This window comes from Sorex fumeus, unplaced genomic scaffold (genome assembly GCF_029834395.1).
Source record: "Sorex fumeus unplaced genomic scaffold, SorFum_2.1 ptg000265l, whole genome shotgun sequence".
Lineage (NCBI taxonomy): Eukaryota > Metazoa > Chordata > Mammalia > Eulipotyphla > Soricidae > Sorex > Sorex fumeus.
Window position 1 is genome coordinate 19693313 of NW_026606322.1, and position 16247 is coordinate 19709559.

The 16247-nt window shown below is 36.0% G+C and overlaps 1 protein-coding gene across 5 annotated transcripts in view; it reads right to left on the minus strand.

Annotated features, from left to right (window-relative positions):
• Positions 1 to 16247, minus strand: part of ALCAM (activated leukocyte cell adhesion molecule) — a 217876-nt gene that overhangs the window by 13382 nt on the left and 188247 nt on the right. For 2 of the 5 annotated variants that reach the window (XM_056109184.1, XM_056109186.1), the window contains exons 9-14: positions 9775 to 9887; positions 6757 to 6892; positions 6514 to 6647; positions 3306 to 3438; positions 1474 to 1512; positions 1088 to 1205 (exon numbers count right to left, since the gene is read on the minus strand). In XM_056109184.1, coding sequence (XP_055965159.1) covers positions 1088 to 1205; positions 1474 to 1512; positions 3306 to 3438; positions 6514 to 6647; positions 6757 to 6892; positions 9775 to 9887 — 673 coding nt within the window. Of the gene's footprint in view, positions 1 to 1087; positions 1206 to 1473; positions 1513 to 3305; positions 3439 to 6509; positions 6648 to 6756; positions 6893 to 9774; positions 9888 to 16247 lie in introns of all 5 variants that reach the window. The other 3 variants (XM_056109187.1, XM_056109189.1, XM_056109185.1) reach the window with 2 other exon arrangements.

The following is a 16247-nucleotide window of genomic DNA, read 5'->3' on the forward strand; positions in this document are numbered from 1 at the left end:
CTGATCTGGCACTATTTTTCACTATTTTTCACAGTTGTGAAAGGATTCACATCAGATTTTGTGAAAATATAAAATTAAGTCCTAAAGTTGGTATTTGCTATATAAATCCCCTGAAAGGATCAGTTAGTTTCCTCACTGGAAAGACAAGATGTTCAAAACCTATGTTTGGAGTCCAGAACATACCAAAGAATCACCAATGAATCACCAATGAAACTTCTTTGAAAATGCGGTACAAAACCCTCTTCTCTGTCTGATCATATATGAATGCATGGTCAGGTCAGGTGTAATGAGGAATGATAGTCATGTTTGTGTATATTAAGAATCTTCACAGGAATATTATAATTTCACAATAAGCCACTCTCAGGTGGCTTATAAGATTTGGACAATCTGCATTATTATATGATTAATAATTTTTAATCTAAACACCTAAATCACCTAGAAAGCAGTCCTTGTTTTTTGGCTAATTGTATAAAACACATATTTAAATATAGATAGATAGACATATATAGATATATACATATATGTGTGTGTATGTGTGTGCTGGTGTGTGTATATGTGTATGTGTGTGTTTGTGTTTAACTCGAGATAGTGATGAATTTTCTTCTGAAATAGCTTCTAGCAAGCAAAGTGACCTCACTAGAAAAGAGATGCAGTGACAGGGGAGTAGTGATAAGATACTTCTACCTCACCAGAAGCTTTAAGTTAGGCCGGTCTCACTGACAGATACCTGACAGTGAGAAGGGCTCACCATTTCTAATTACCTTCTTCCAACCTCTGCAAAACAGTTTGGAATGGGTGACATGTAGGCAGTATAAACTTTAAAAAATCCACTAGCTACTGAAAAATCCACATAACTGAATTCAGAATATTGGCTGATAAAAAGTAATAGAGGAACATGTCAAATCACACCCCAGGCCATGTCACTGATGTTGGTAACTAAGTCACTGAGTTGAAAGTAAAGCATAATAGGCCCAGTTGGGCGAAATATCTTTCTTATTATAGCAATTACATGTACAGTGGTGGGGAGAAAAGTTAGACATCGTATTTTCTCTCAGCAAGAAAAGTCAGTGAACTTTTCTAAACTTACTTTGATTTCTTCATGTACAGCCAGTAGACGACGCCAGCAACTAGAGCAGCAAGGAGAAGGCCAACAACGATGCCCACAATTAATTTTGCCTGGTCATTCACCTTTTCTCTGTTTTCATCTACAACAAAGAAGAAAAGGCCATGCAATTACAGACAATGTCAAGTATTTTTTGGGGGGGAAAAAGTCAATCTAGTTCCCATTTCTTATTAAAAGTGGCTAAGTCCTCCTACTGTGAGCAACATGCAAATGTGATTTTAAGGGATACAATTTTAGCGTTCTTTCTATCTTGTCTCATTTGCTATTTTAATTTAAATTATTTATACAATGACACTTCATAAATCTTGAGCTGATAGTCAAGGAAGAAGAGTCGGCAGCATAGTACCTACCACTGATCTCGTCTGCCTCATCGTGTTCTGGAATACTTACTGAAATGAAAAATGTTAATATGAAATTAAAAACAAAATTTGTTGAAATAGAAAAGTTACCTTTACCATTATAGAATGATGTAATAACACTCAAATATAAAATATCTATTCTATGGCTAAGGACAAAAAAATTTTATACTTAATAAAGGGTGAGTTTCCTACAGTCAATCTTGTGTCAAGGAAAGGGTAGTTACAATGCAAAGATAGATATTAGCTTATCTGAGAAACTGATAAGCTACAGTATTAATATGAAGTTCACATTAATTTCTCTACTATCTACCAAAATTTTATTAGAATTTTATTTTATTTTATTTTTTAGAGAAACAAATTACTACATATAAAATTTACAATGCAGGGTTTTCCAACTCCTTCTGTCTCAATACAGGGGATTTCATTTTCTTTTTCCAGTGCCAAAAAATTATCACTCAGGATTTCTCAAAGATGTGGTTGTGATGGTTAAAAGTGAGGATGTCTCTGAGATTAAGAGGCAACAAACATATTCATAAAAGCCAATAAAAATGTATATGACAGCAAAATTCTGCTAGTACATTTTTAGTATTTGTCCCTACAGTGGATTATTACCTTATATTAAAACTGCATATATAGTCTTCTATCTATATGAATTTGCATCAAAACTCCCTTTGATAGTTGTTATAATACAGGTTCTCTGACCCGTCTTCACACATACTAAATTGAAATCTCAGGAGGTGCTTGCAAATTTGAAAAAGACTCAATTAAATGTTGATCAAGTCACTGCAAGGTCCAGAAAAGCACTATTCAATGGGATAGAATAAAGAGAGACTTGTGTTCAGGAATAAGGGATAGATTCTCTTTCTAGTAGAAAAAATCAATGTTTACAGAATTGATTTGTGAAAAGTCAGTGTTCCTATTTTAGAATTAAATTTGTTTGGTCCTTTCCCGGGTCAACTAATCAAGCTTTTATGTTCTAATCATAATCTGCAAAAGGACTATTATCTTTAGGCAATTATTTTTTTCTAGCTCTAATGCATAGCAAAAATAGTCCCTTCCTGTGAAGGTCACATATGGATTCCGATTGAAGAATAAAAGTTTGAAGTCTTGCAGAAGCAAAGCTCATTCTAAGAAATTCCCACTTTAATTTTGACACAGCAATAGAAACAATGAACTGAAGATGAAGAAATAGTTCAAATTAGAAGTTGCCATTGGTATCTATGCATTACTTGGGTATCAGCATTGATTTTTTTTCATTTTCTCTGAGATATTATTTATCTTTTGTATAGTTATGGTTCAAATAGGATACTCAGAAGTAATTTTTGAAGTCTTCATGAATGCAAATAATAATTTGCTGAATTATTGTAAACATGTCACATTCTTATGTATAAAAGGATAGGACAAATATCACAAAAATTGGATTGTAAAGTAATAGATTAAAGACAATAAAAAATTTTACCAAACCTAAAACTGATACAAAATATTGAGAATAGCCTCTGAATTATTTCTTTATCTCTAAATAACTATATGGATTAAATGATAGTAAATCCATTTTTATCCTCTGTTGATTTTAGAAAATATCCTGGAAAAGATAAGTTCTATGACTTATAAAACATAAAATGATTTTATTTACCAACACATAGATAGTAACAGAATGGATACCAAGGGAAAAACAAAATAACCTTATGGTGATGATATCAAATGTAAAATAAATAAAACTTACCATAATGTAGTACAGGAAGATGGAATTGAAGATTATAAACTAATGAAGAATAACTTCAAATTTTCTTACTGTTTTTAAAGGCCAGAAATAAAATACTCACTAGCAGAGACATTCAAGGAGTTTACTGTTCTTTCCAGCTGGTTTTCTGCTGTGCAAGTTAATGTAACATTTTCTTCAGGGGAAATGATAATTTTACTATAATACCTGCCATTGATATAAGGAGATTCCTCTGTCTGGAAAAAGAAAAAAGGAAAAAGGTTTTAGAGTTTAACATGTCTTACAAGAATGGGAAAGTGTAGCACCAAGTGAAACTGGATAGGCATGGTGCGCTAGAATGCTATCTAGAATTTAATAACCATAAAGAAAAAATGTCTCCCCTCTTGGAGAGCTCGGCAAGCTACCGAGAGTATCTCGCCTGCATGCCAAAGCCTGGCAAGCTACCCGTGATGTATTCAATATCCCAAACATAGTAACAACAAATCTCACGATGGAGATGTTACTCGGCCCGCCAGAGCAAATCGATGAACAAAGGGAGGACAGTGACAGTGACAGGGACAAAAAAAAAGATTAGTGAATTCATAGCTGCATTCCGATTTATGGTTCTAATTTAAATTCTAGTAGTTAAATTAAACTCTTTCATTAGAAGCTCAGGTTAGGTAAAACTTTGGTATGCAGTTAAACTGTCACAAAACAATGAAGGATTCTTTAAAGTTCAAAAACTTAATTCTTATTTGTAAATAAAGTCATTGCTCTTCTCTACCAGGGTTAATTCCATATGCGTATATGTATGTAAGATTTGCTGACAGAAAAAATTAAAAAATTCCTGTATTCCCATGAGCAAGATACAGAAGGTTTTTGTTTTTCTACATTAACTTTTGTTTTTCTGAAGTGTTAACCAGGGCCATCACTGCATTTATTTCTACAGACATTGGTGACAATTCACTACATTCTTCCTCAGAACTTGATTCCTAAGTTTAATGTAACTAAGTATGGGCTTGCATTCTGTTCTTACTCGCATTAGACACATAATTTATCATGTGGTTCTGTTCTTATCTCTAACTACATTGGAATGGACAGTGCTTTGAAGATGAAAGGTCAAGCTTAGGGATATCGTCTAGTCCCTCTGACTGAGATGTGGTGGAGGTATCCGGAATTGAAAAATAAGAGATCTAACATGTGATAGAAAAGAGAACAAATAAAATGTTATGGATGGATCAGCAAAAATGTAGAACAAGAAAAATAACATATCACCTAGAGGGGCAGAGCCAATCCTTCTCCTTGACAATGAAGAATGGCATTATTATTTTCATCCTCATAGTAAATTCATCTGCATTTTTCTCATTTCCAAATAGTATTTTTATAATTGTCCCACAGAGTTTTTGCTTTTGTTATTTTAGCTTTGTAGAGCATGTTTGTTCACTTTTAGAGTAGTCTTTTTAAAATGTTTTCATTCATTTTTCAATAATCAAATACATATTAGGAGTAAAATTATTTTTCTGTTATTCTTTCATTACCAGTAACTAAAGTTTCTTTTTAAACATAATGACATATTTTATAAACACTTTTCTGAACTTTTTCCATAATTGGAATGCAGTGTGTAAATTTGAAATCTGTAATTATTATTGACTTGAACTAATAGCAAAAAGAGTATAAAAGAATTTTTCATGCCACAAAAATAAAGCTATACTGTGTCAACAATTCAAGTGACTCGGGTTTTTATTCTGAACCAAGAAAACTATTACCTTAGAGTTCAGGAATTCCCAGTCTCTTTACCCAACTTGTGAATGTTCTTTTGTGTACCCATTCCATCTAATTCTGTATGAGGAGTATTTGCTTCAAGTATGCAACTACTTCAGTGGCTTTTCATTTTGGGGGTAAGCAAATACATGCATAGATCACATAGGTGAAAGAACAAAAATTTAATTTCCTTTGTCAAACTACATTGTATAAACTCAATCGATAGCTCAGCTTCTCTTAATCGAAAAAGAGTGACAATTTTCACTTAAAACTAAATTACAACTCTGCTTTATTCAAGCTTTCTGAGATTTCAGCTGGATCCAAAAGAAGGATCAGATACTCAAAAGGCACCTCTGTGTGTATCTGATGAATCAGTCTTTTTATTTTCTTTTTCTTTTTGGGTCACACCCAGCAATGCACAAGGGTTACTCCTGGCTCATGCAATCAGGAATTACTCCTGACGGTGCTCGGGGGATCATATTGGATGCTGGGAAATGAACCCGGGTTGGCTGCATGCAAGGCAAACACCCTACCCGCGGTGCTATCGCTCCAGCCCCCCCCCCCCCCCCCCCCCGCCATGAGTCTTTATTTTGCCCTTCTATGAGGAAGCACAGAAGACTGGTAAGGAAAATGGAATTAACAAGTGTGTCAGTAACCCAAGCTGACTGACATTGACTACAACTATAAACCCCTAGTGAGTGGTCAGACTCTTATTTCCCTCATTTTTTTTTCTGTCAAAGGAATGCAGGTAGCATTCATAAGTCCTCCATCCTTTACTCTTACTAAAGCATCCTGACAAAGGCATTATATTTGTTTTTGGTTTATGTCTATTTTTATTCAGACGAAAACATTCTGGAAACTATATATTTTAGTGAGCCTCATTCTGGTTCTTGTTCTATCATATACAAACAAGACACATGTTCAAGCATAGGAATTGTGATTTTTACTCCTCCCCAGAGACCAGTTTTAAGATGAAATATCACTGTATGTGAATTAGTAAGCAAAGTAACAGAGACCACTCAGATGTCTAAGTTTATGATGCAGAAGAGTTTATACCTTAATATTTCAGTTACATAAGTTTCAGACATTAATAACTAGAAAAATACACAATCTATAATTTTTTCAAACTAGAACCTTGGGCTGGAGAGACAGTATACAGGGTATGGCACTTGCCTTGCACACAGATGACCTGGGTCAAATCCCCAGCATCCTATTTTGTCCCTCAAGTTCCACCAGGAGTGACCACTGTGCTGAGAGCCAAGAGGAAGTAAGCCCTGCACACAGTCAGGTAAGACCCCAAAACAAAGCAGAAGCAAACAAAAACAAAACACACACACACAAAACCCAAACTGACCACAAAATAAAGATTCTCTCATTGCTCTGAAATTTAAAATTCCTCTTTAAGTCTTATGTTCCTTTGGGGAAAAAAATCAATGAATTAACAAAAGCTTCTTCTGAGAAAATACTGCACATATTATGCGGGTAACAAGATAATCTACTGTTTAGTTACTTGATAATACCTCTTGTCAGACCAAGGAGAGATAGTCTATGACAACAAGATGAATACTTGCTTGGTTTATGACGCTTCCGCTGCCAGTAATGGTCCACTGTATGGCTGGCTTCGGAAAACCTTCCACATGGCAGATTATTGTTTTAGACAGTCCACTGGGATCAGTTTTCTTTGTCATTTTGATTTGAGGTTTTCCTAAAATATCATCACAATTAAACTAAAATATTAAACTGAGATCATAAAAGAAACCAGATGTCAAGTTCTCAAAGACAAGTTCGAGTTTGGTGCTCAGATGCTTTGTTACCTTCTACAATGAGAGTCAAAGACTCTCTTTTCTTTAGTCCTTCAACCTCCTGCAGAGCGGTTTCACAGACATAGTTTCCAGCATCCTGATAATGAAGACTAGAGAATGAAGGGCTAGATCGAAGCTTGATGTTATCCTAGTAAAACAGAAAGTTAATTATTTCACCTGGTACTATAATGACATGCATTTATGAGATAATTAAGTCAAAACTAATTTTTCTAGATTTAAAGACATTGCAGGTTTCTTTTTATTTAATGTCAGGTACTTTCAAATATTGATTTTCTTTTCTGTTGTAGTTTTACAGTCAGGCATATTAGAGTTTTATTTAAGAAGTTTCCATTTACTGATTTTTTAGTTTAGAACGAATTCACCAACTTTCAAGATTCAGTTTCCTTATTTGTGAAATAGGTTTTTCATAGGCTGGTGTGATAGCACAGTGGGTAGGGCATTTGCCTTGCACTCAGCCAATATGGCCAACCCGAGTTCGATTCCTCGCCCCTCTCGGAGAGCCCGGCAAGCTACTGAGAGTATCTCACCCGCACGGCAAAGCCTGGCAAGCTCTCCATGACATATTCAATAATGCCAAACACAGTAACAACAAAGTCTCGCGATGAAGACGTTACTGGGCCGGCTTGAGCAAATTGATGAACAACGGGAAGACAGTGACAGTGACAGTGATATTGAACTATTATAAGGATTTAAGTATGTGAACAATATAATGGATCTACATTAAGGAAACTTTTCAATTGATAGGAACTATTCTTTGTGGTAAAAGTTGATAAATTAGAATTGGCAGATATCAGAGTACCTTCTATGTAATCAATGATGGTTTAAAAAGCCTAAAAGTCATTTTATGGCACAGTTATCAATTTAGAAATATATTTCAGACTCATGACCCTTATGACAAAAACTCTCTTTTCAAGAAACCGTTAACAACACATTACTATGCAATTTCTATAAACAAAGTAAATATAACACTTAATTTTCATACTTGCCTGGGCTTAGAGGAAAAAATCCATTCCATTATTTCAAGAATGAAAATGATCCTAAGCAGGGAACTAAGTGCAAGTCTAAGATTGTGTAAATTTTTGGTTGACAATGAATTTTTTTCCACTAACAATTAACCAGACAACGAATTGACCAGAACTACAATGAACTGACCAGAACTACTGATAATAGGTACTTAGTTAATAAAAGTGACTGCAGATGAAGTAGACACTAGCAGTCCTGTAGTATGAATGTACTATGAATGCTCTTAAGATTAACTGACCGAGACTTAGACCCGAAAACTTTGTAACTGCTCTCACGGTGATTCAATAAATAAAATTATAAAAATGAAAAAAAAAAAGTAAGGTGGAGTTCCTGCACAATTCAATCAGCTAATCAGTGGCTGAATAAACAGCAGTACTCCTACATTTTAAAAAGAAAAGATTAACTGAGTACTCTAGTCATCTAAATTTGTGTAATTATGTAACCATCAACTTTCGCAACTGTGTTGTGTTAAATAGACAGATTATGGAGTGATACTTTAATTATCCAAGTGAGCAGTATGATGAGTCCACGGTTAAAGGAGAGTGATATAAGAAATAGAACTTTAAGAGTAAGAGATCAAGCTGTAGAGGGAATAGCATGACAAGTGATGTAAAAGCAATACTAAATCATGCATGAAATATAGTTGAAAATTTTTATTTCCATCAAAAATGTTATCAATAAAAGCCTCCAATATTTTCAACTGAAATAATTATTGTCAATCATCTTAATTTTGGAATGGCTTATAATTAGTTCTGTTAACACATGATTAAGTGTTCTTTAGCATTCCATGTTCTTGTAATACATCTAGGGTGGTTAATCATTTTAACCAAGGATACAAGTGGAGGTATCATAGCTGCGATTTTTTTTAATTGAATTACTGTGAGTACACATTTACAAAGCTGTTCAGGGTTGGGTTTCAGTCATACTATGTTCCACCACCCATCCCTCTCTCTCCCATTGTACATTTCCCACTACTAGTATTTCCATTTTCCCTCCTGTCACCCTGCCTTTTCTTCTTTCTCTCTCTCTGTTTGGGTATTAGGATTTGCAATACAGATTCTGAGAGGTTATCATGTTTGTTCCTTTACCAACTTTCAGCACGCAATTCTTATCCAGAGTGACCATTTCCAACTATCTTTGTCATAATGATCCCTTCTCTATCCCAACTACCTTCTCCCCCAGCACTTGAGGCAAACTTCCAACTGCGGATCAATCCATCTGGCCCTTGTTTCCTGTTCTTGGATATTAATCTCATATAACACTGCCTCATCACAAATTTTACCAAACTAGTCTTCTTACTCTAAAAAAAGAGTTATGATTGGGGTCACTATTTAATAGCCTATATATCAAGCAATCTCATTAATAAAAAAAACTAACACTATAAAAGAGTCACTTAGGAAATACTGAATTCTTAGGTATATTCCAGGTACTACTAATACTCATGGAGGAAAAGATATCTCTATTTTCAACAAGTTACTAACTCAATAGAAAGAGCATTTCAACACTTAATATCAGTATCAGCAAAAAAGATGAAGTTTTAAAGATTAGAGCACAGTATTTATATTCTGTCCAGTTTGAGCCCTTGCTACTTACCAGCTTTTGGATTTCTCTTCTATGTTTTTATAAATAATGTGGGGAAGTAATCAATGTCCTGCACATTTTACAGCACTTAGTGATTTGTGAAAATAATGAAGGTTAAAATATACTATAAATCATGAAGTACCAAAAAATATAACTATATCTTGGTGTGTGCATGTCCATGTGTCTATGTGCATAATTATTTAGTGTATACACACAGTAAAATTGACACCACAAAGTAATCAGAGATTCTCTAGTTAAATCATGTCACAAATGTTTTTTGATTGTGACAAGATTTTTATTGTGATGTACAGTCAGAATGAGATTTGCTGTGAAAACCTACAAATATGCATGATAGGATGTTGAAGGGTGAGTCTAAACACTGTGACTTCACCAATAAATACTTACTTTCATCCATACCACAGTTGCATTCCTACTAGCAGATATTGTGCATGACACTGGCAGAGTATCACCAATCTGCTTGGTCACTTCCCCACTTGGGTTTAAGGATAAATCCAAATCTGTAAAGAAAAAATTCTGCTTGAAACACAAACTCTAGGTAAGTCAAAATACATTAAAGTGTGAAAAGTAAAGCTCTAGTCCACTCTTGAAAACTTAGGACTAAATATATAATTGAAATAACAATTTTAGCACAATCAGTCCAATTTGTCAAGCCAGACTTGAGACAGTTGGAGAAAGAAAATAGTCAATCTAACTGATTATTCATTTTACTTGCAGTTAACATGACTGATGTTTTGAATGCACTTTGATGTTTTGATTCCCCTAGAACCCGTCATCTTAAAAATTCTCTTAAATCACTTTTGGAAGAAAATAAAGATGATGACTAGGTAATTTATATTTACCTAGTTATGCCTTTTTATATAAAAGGCATAAAGGTAAGGAATAAAGTGGAAAAATCAAGTATATTTTCACAGCGGGTGATGACTGGAAAACCATGAGACAGTATGTGTTTTTTTCCCCAAAAAGAATCGACAATACAAGTTAGATATATATTCTTTAGGAATATTATCCCATTTCTCAACCAGCAGAGATTTTAACTATATTCATTGTTAGGTACACTATTATACTGTTAGCAGATATCATCTTTTAAAAACATAGTAAAGCAAATCCAGAAGTACGTTATTTCAAATACAAAGTGCTCTCTATTAAATTGCACTACATAACATGATCTGTATAATGAAATCCAACACAATTGAACATTTATTGCATATAGTTTCTATGTGCATAATTACTTCGTGTATATACATACATGCATAGCATGATATACACTGATAAAACATCAGACATTAATAATGAGCTCATAATTTATAATTTTTGAAGTAGGTTTAATACCTAATCAATTGATCAAAATATACAGCAGTATGAAATCAACATCACATATAAAACTGTTATTAAGAGTTTGAAAACTCTTAACCTGATCTTTGCCAAATGTGAAGTGAATAGAGCCGCCACCTCCGGCCCCCTGGCAGGGGTCCCTCCAGCAGCCTGAGCCACTTCTGCAGGGAGCACAGGTCCATGAAATCCCCGCCCCCACAACAGGTCTGTGGATTAGCATCTGGACTGGCTGGGGGCGCGGTCATTACTGTAGGGGCGTGGTCTCCAGTGCAAGTGGGCATGGCCTCCGAAAAGTGGGCGTGGCCTTCTCCAGAACTGCCACAGTTAGATTTCCCACCCGCAGCACTCTGGACCCTGACCCCACCCCTTGCCATCTAATTCTTTGGGAAAAAATTCCAACCACCTACACTACAATACAATAATATTCCACTGGCCTACTCGAAGTCTAACAAAAAACCAATAAGCAACAGAAGCTGTATAGAACACCTACAAACCTTCACTAGATGCCCATCATAAGCCAGAGAAAAAATGCCAGAAAAGATCCTCAGACCCTAGAAACAGAGAAGGGTGTCCACCACCGACCCACCTTATCCAGAACCCTTTCCCACAATAACAGTGAAGAATGCTAGTGAATCCCAGGGTTTTACCACTAGACAAACAAAACAACATGAAGAAACAACGTAAATCTCCACTACAAGGTGAAGACGAAGAAAAGATTCCCGAACCCTCAACCGGGGTTGCATACAAATATGCTCTCTCCGATAAAGAACTCTGGGACGAAATGCAGAGGATGTTCAAGGACCTACTTAAAGAAACAATGAAAGAGATAGCCAGAAAACTAAAAGAAGAAGTCAAAGAAACAATAGAAAGGTTAGTCGAGAAAATACATGAAGAAATGAAAGCAGAAACAAAAAAGCTACAGAAAGAAGTGTCACAGATAAAGGACTCGGTAGATGTAATTAAAAACTCAGTAAGTGCTCTTAGCAATAGGATAAGTGCAGCTGAAGAGAGGATCAGTGAGCTTGAAGATCAACAACAGAAATCCCATAGGAAAAAACAAGCAATGGAAAAAGATCTCAAAATGGCTCTTAGGAGAATCAGAGACCTAGGGGATGACGCCAAGAGGAACAATATTAGAATCATTGGAGAACCAAAGGGCAGGGAGGCAATCCCAATGAAAAAGCCTTAGTCAAAGAAATCATTGCCGAAAAGTTCCCAGAGTTAAAGAATGCATACATATAGATCCAAGGAGCCAGAAGGGTGCCAGCAAAAAGAGACCTTAATAAAAACACTCCAAGGCACATCATAGTCAGAACGATGGATGCTTTGGACAGAGACACAATACTACAAGTAGCAAGGTCAAAGAAAGAAATCATGTTCAAAGGAGCACCCCTTAGATTTACAGCAGACCTATCAGAGGAAACCCTCCAAGCCTGAAGACAATGGTGGGATATATATAGTGAAAAAACTCAATGAAATGAATGCCTCACCAAGAATACTTTATCCAGCTAAACTCTCACTCAAACTCGATGGAACTATACACCATTTTGTAGATAAACAACAGCTCAGGAACTTTATAGACTCAAAACCTAAACTAAAAGAAGGGTTAAAGGGGCTGCTGTAGGATAAGAATGAAAACACTTAGAAACACAACCCGCACCTACAGAAACATGGCACAAAATCCCATGACAATAATCTCCTTTAATGTCAACGGCCTAAATGCACCAATCAAGAGACACAGAGTTGCAAAATGGATACAGAAACAGAAACCAACATTCTGCTGCCTACAAGAAACTCATCTGAACAATCAGAGCAAAAACAGACTCAAAGTAAAAGGATAGAAAACAATCCTGCAAGCAAACAACTCCATCAAAAAAGCTGGAGTGGCCATACTAGCAACTGACAACATTAATTTCACATTGAAAAAGATTAGAAGGGACAGAGAAGGCCACTTTCTCTTCATCAAGGGATACGTACAACAGGAAGAAATCACATTCTTAAAAGTATACGCACCTAACGAGGGAACAGCTAAATACTTCAAACAACTGCCAAAAGATTTCAAGGAGGACGTTGCTAGCAACACAATAGTAGCTGGAGATTTCAACATCGCCCTATCACCTCTGGATAGAACAACAAGAACAAAACTCAGCAAGGAAACATTGGCTTTGAAAGAATAAATAGAAGAGAGAGGACTTACAGACCTGTACAGGGTTTTACACCCCAAAAAGAAAGAATATACATTCTTCTCCAGTGTGCATGGAACATTTTCCAAAATAGACCATGTGCTAGGCCACAAAACATACCTCAGTAGAATCAGGAAGATAGAAATACTACCAACAATCTTTTCAGACCATGATGCACTGAGAATAGAAATGAATCACACACAGACACGGAGAACCAAATCAAACACCTGGAAACTAAACAACTCAATGCTGAGCAACGAATGGATCAGGAAGGAAGTCAAGGACGAAATCAAAAGATACGAAACAAACGAGAATGAAGACACAAGCTACCAGAACTTATGGGATGCAGCGAAATCCGTATTAAGGGGAAAATTTATAGCTCTGCAAGCATACCTCAAGATGGAAGAAAGGATGCACATAAACAACTTGACTTCACAGCTCAAGATCCTAAAAAAGGATCAACAGAAGGAGCCCAAAGTAGGGAGAAGGAAAGAGATCATAAAACTTAGAGCAGAAATTAATGACATGGAAACCAAAAAAACAATCTGAAAGATCAGTGAAACTAAGAGTTAATTCTTCGAGAAAATAAATAAGATAGATAAACCACTAGCAACACTCACAAAGAAACAGAGAGAGAGAGAACACTAATAAACTGAATAAAAATGAGAATGGGGATATCACAACAGAAACCAAAGAAATTCAAATGATCATCAGAGGCTACTTTGAAAGTCTGTATGCCATGAAACAAGAGAACCTAGAAGAAATGGATAAATTCCTGGATTCCTATCATCTCCCGAAGCTGAATCAAGAAGATATAGAGTACCTGAATAGACCTATTAACATCAAGGAAATTGAACCTGTAATCAAAAGTCTTCCCAAAAACAGAAGCCCAGGTTCAGATGGATTCACTAGCGAATTTTTCGAAACATTTAAAGAGGAACTATTACCAGTTCTTCTCAAGCAATTCCAGGAAATTGAAAAAACAGAAATCCTCCCAAACAGTTTTTATGAAGCCCATATCTCCCTAATACCAAAAGGAAACAAAGACACCACAAAAAAAGAAAACTACAGGCCTATATCCCTGATGAACACGATGCGAAGATTCTCAAAAAAATACTAGCAAATAGAATTCAACAACTCATCAAAAAGATCATACACCATGACCAAGTGGGATTCATCCCAGGGATGTGAGGATGGTTTAACATTCAAAAATCAATCAACATAATCCATCATATAAACAAAAGAAAAGATAAAAATCATATGATCATATCAATAGATGCAGAGAAAGCATTTGACAAGATCCAGCACCCATTTATGATGAAAACCCTCGCCAAATTGGAGATAGAGGGGACTTTCCTCAATATAGTTAAAGTCATCTACCACAAGCCTACAGTAAGCATCATCCTCAATGGGGAAAAACTGAGAGCCTTCCCTCTAAGATCAGGGACGAGACAAAGATGCCCACTCTCTCCACTGCTGTTCAATATAGTACTAGAAGTACTTGCAATAGCGATTAGGTAAGAAAAAGAGATTAAGGGCATCCAAGTAGGAAAGGAAGAAATCAAGCTCTCAGTATTTGCAGATGATATGATACTATATTTAGAGAACCCTAAAACCTCTACCAAGAAACTCCTAGAAACAATAGATCTGTATAGTAAAGTTGCAGGCAATAAAATCAATACCCAAAAGTCCATGGCTTTCAGATATGCAAATAGTGAGAGAGAAGAAAATGACATGAAGAAAACAATCCCATTCACAATTGTACCCCAGAAACACAACTACCTAGTAATTAGCTGAACTAAAGAAGTAAAGGACCTGTACAAAGAAAACTACAAAACGCTGCTTCAGAAAATAAAAGAAGACACAAGGAAATGGATAAATATCCCCTGTTCATAGATCGGGAGGATTAACATTGTCAAAATGGCAATACTTCCCAAAGCACTGTACAAATTCAATGCGATCCCTATTAGGATACCCATGACATTCTTCAAAGAATTGGAGCAAACACTCCTGAACTTTATATAGAACAATAAGCCCCCACGTATAGTTAAAGCAATTCTTGGGAAAAAGAAAATGGGAGGAATCAATCTCCCTAACTTCAAACTCTGCTACAAAGCAGTAATAATTAAAACAGCATGGTACTGGAACAAAAGCAGAACGGCAGACCAATGGAACAGAGTTGAATATACTGACATCTCCCACCAAACATATGATCGCCTAATCTTTGAAAAAGGAGCAAGAAATGTGGAGTAAGGAAAGCCTTTTTAACAAATGGTGCTGGCAAAACTGGATGGCTACATGCAAAAAAATGGGCTCAGATCTCTGTCTAACACCATGTACAAAAGTAAGATCATAATGGATTAAAGACCTCAACATCAGACTGGAATCCATAAGGTACATTGAAGACAAAGTCGGCAAAACCCTCCATGACATTGAAGCTAATGTTGTCTTCAAAGATGTCACTACACTAGCTAAGCAAGTGAAAACAGAGATAGACAAATGGGACTATCTTAACCTAAGAAGCTTCTGCACCTGAAAAGAAATAGTGACCAAAATACAAAGACAATCCACAGAATGGGAAAGGATATTCACCAAATTCACATCCGACAAGGTGATGATATCAAGGCTATACAAAGTACTGGTTGAACTCCCCAAGAAGAAAACATCCAACCCTATCAGATAATGGGGCGACGAAATAAACAGAAACTTCATCCAAGATGAAATCGAATGGCTAAAAGACACATGAGAAAATGCTCCACATCATTAATCATCAGGGAGATGCAAATAAAAACAACAATGAGATACCATTTTACACCACAGAGACTGGCCCACATCGAAAAGAACAAAAGCAACCGGTGCTTGCACGGATGTGGCGAGAAAGGGACCCTCCTTCTCTGCTGGTGGGAATGTCGACTGGTTCAGCCCTTCTGGAAAACTGTATGGACGATTCTCAAAAAGCTAGAAATTGAGCTCCCATTTGACCCAGCAATTCCACTCCTGGGAATATACCCCGGAGAGGCAAAAAAGTATGGTCGAAGCGACATCTGCAGTTGTCTGTTCATTGCAGCACTGTTTACAATTCCAGCCAGAATCTGGAAAAAACCTGAGTGCTCAGGAACAGATGACTGGTTAATAAAGCTTTGGTACATCTACACAATGGAATACTATGTAGCTGTCAGAAAGGATGAAGTCATGAAATTTACGTACAAGTGATACTATATGGAAAGTATCATGCTAAGTGAAATGAGTCAGAAAGAGAGTGAAATGCATTCATCTGGGGAACATAAAGTAACAAAATAGGAGACTAACAGCCAAGAATAGCCAAGATAAATACCAGGAGGA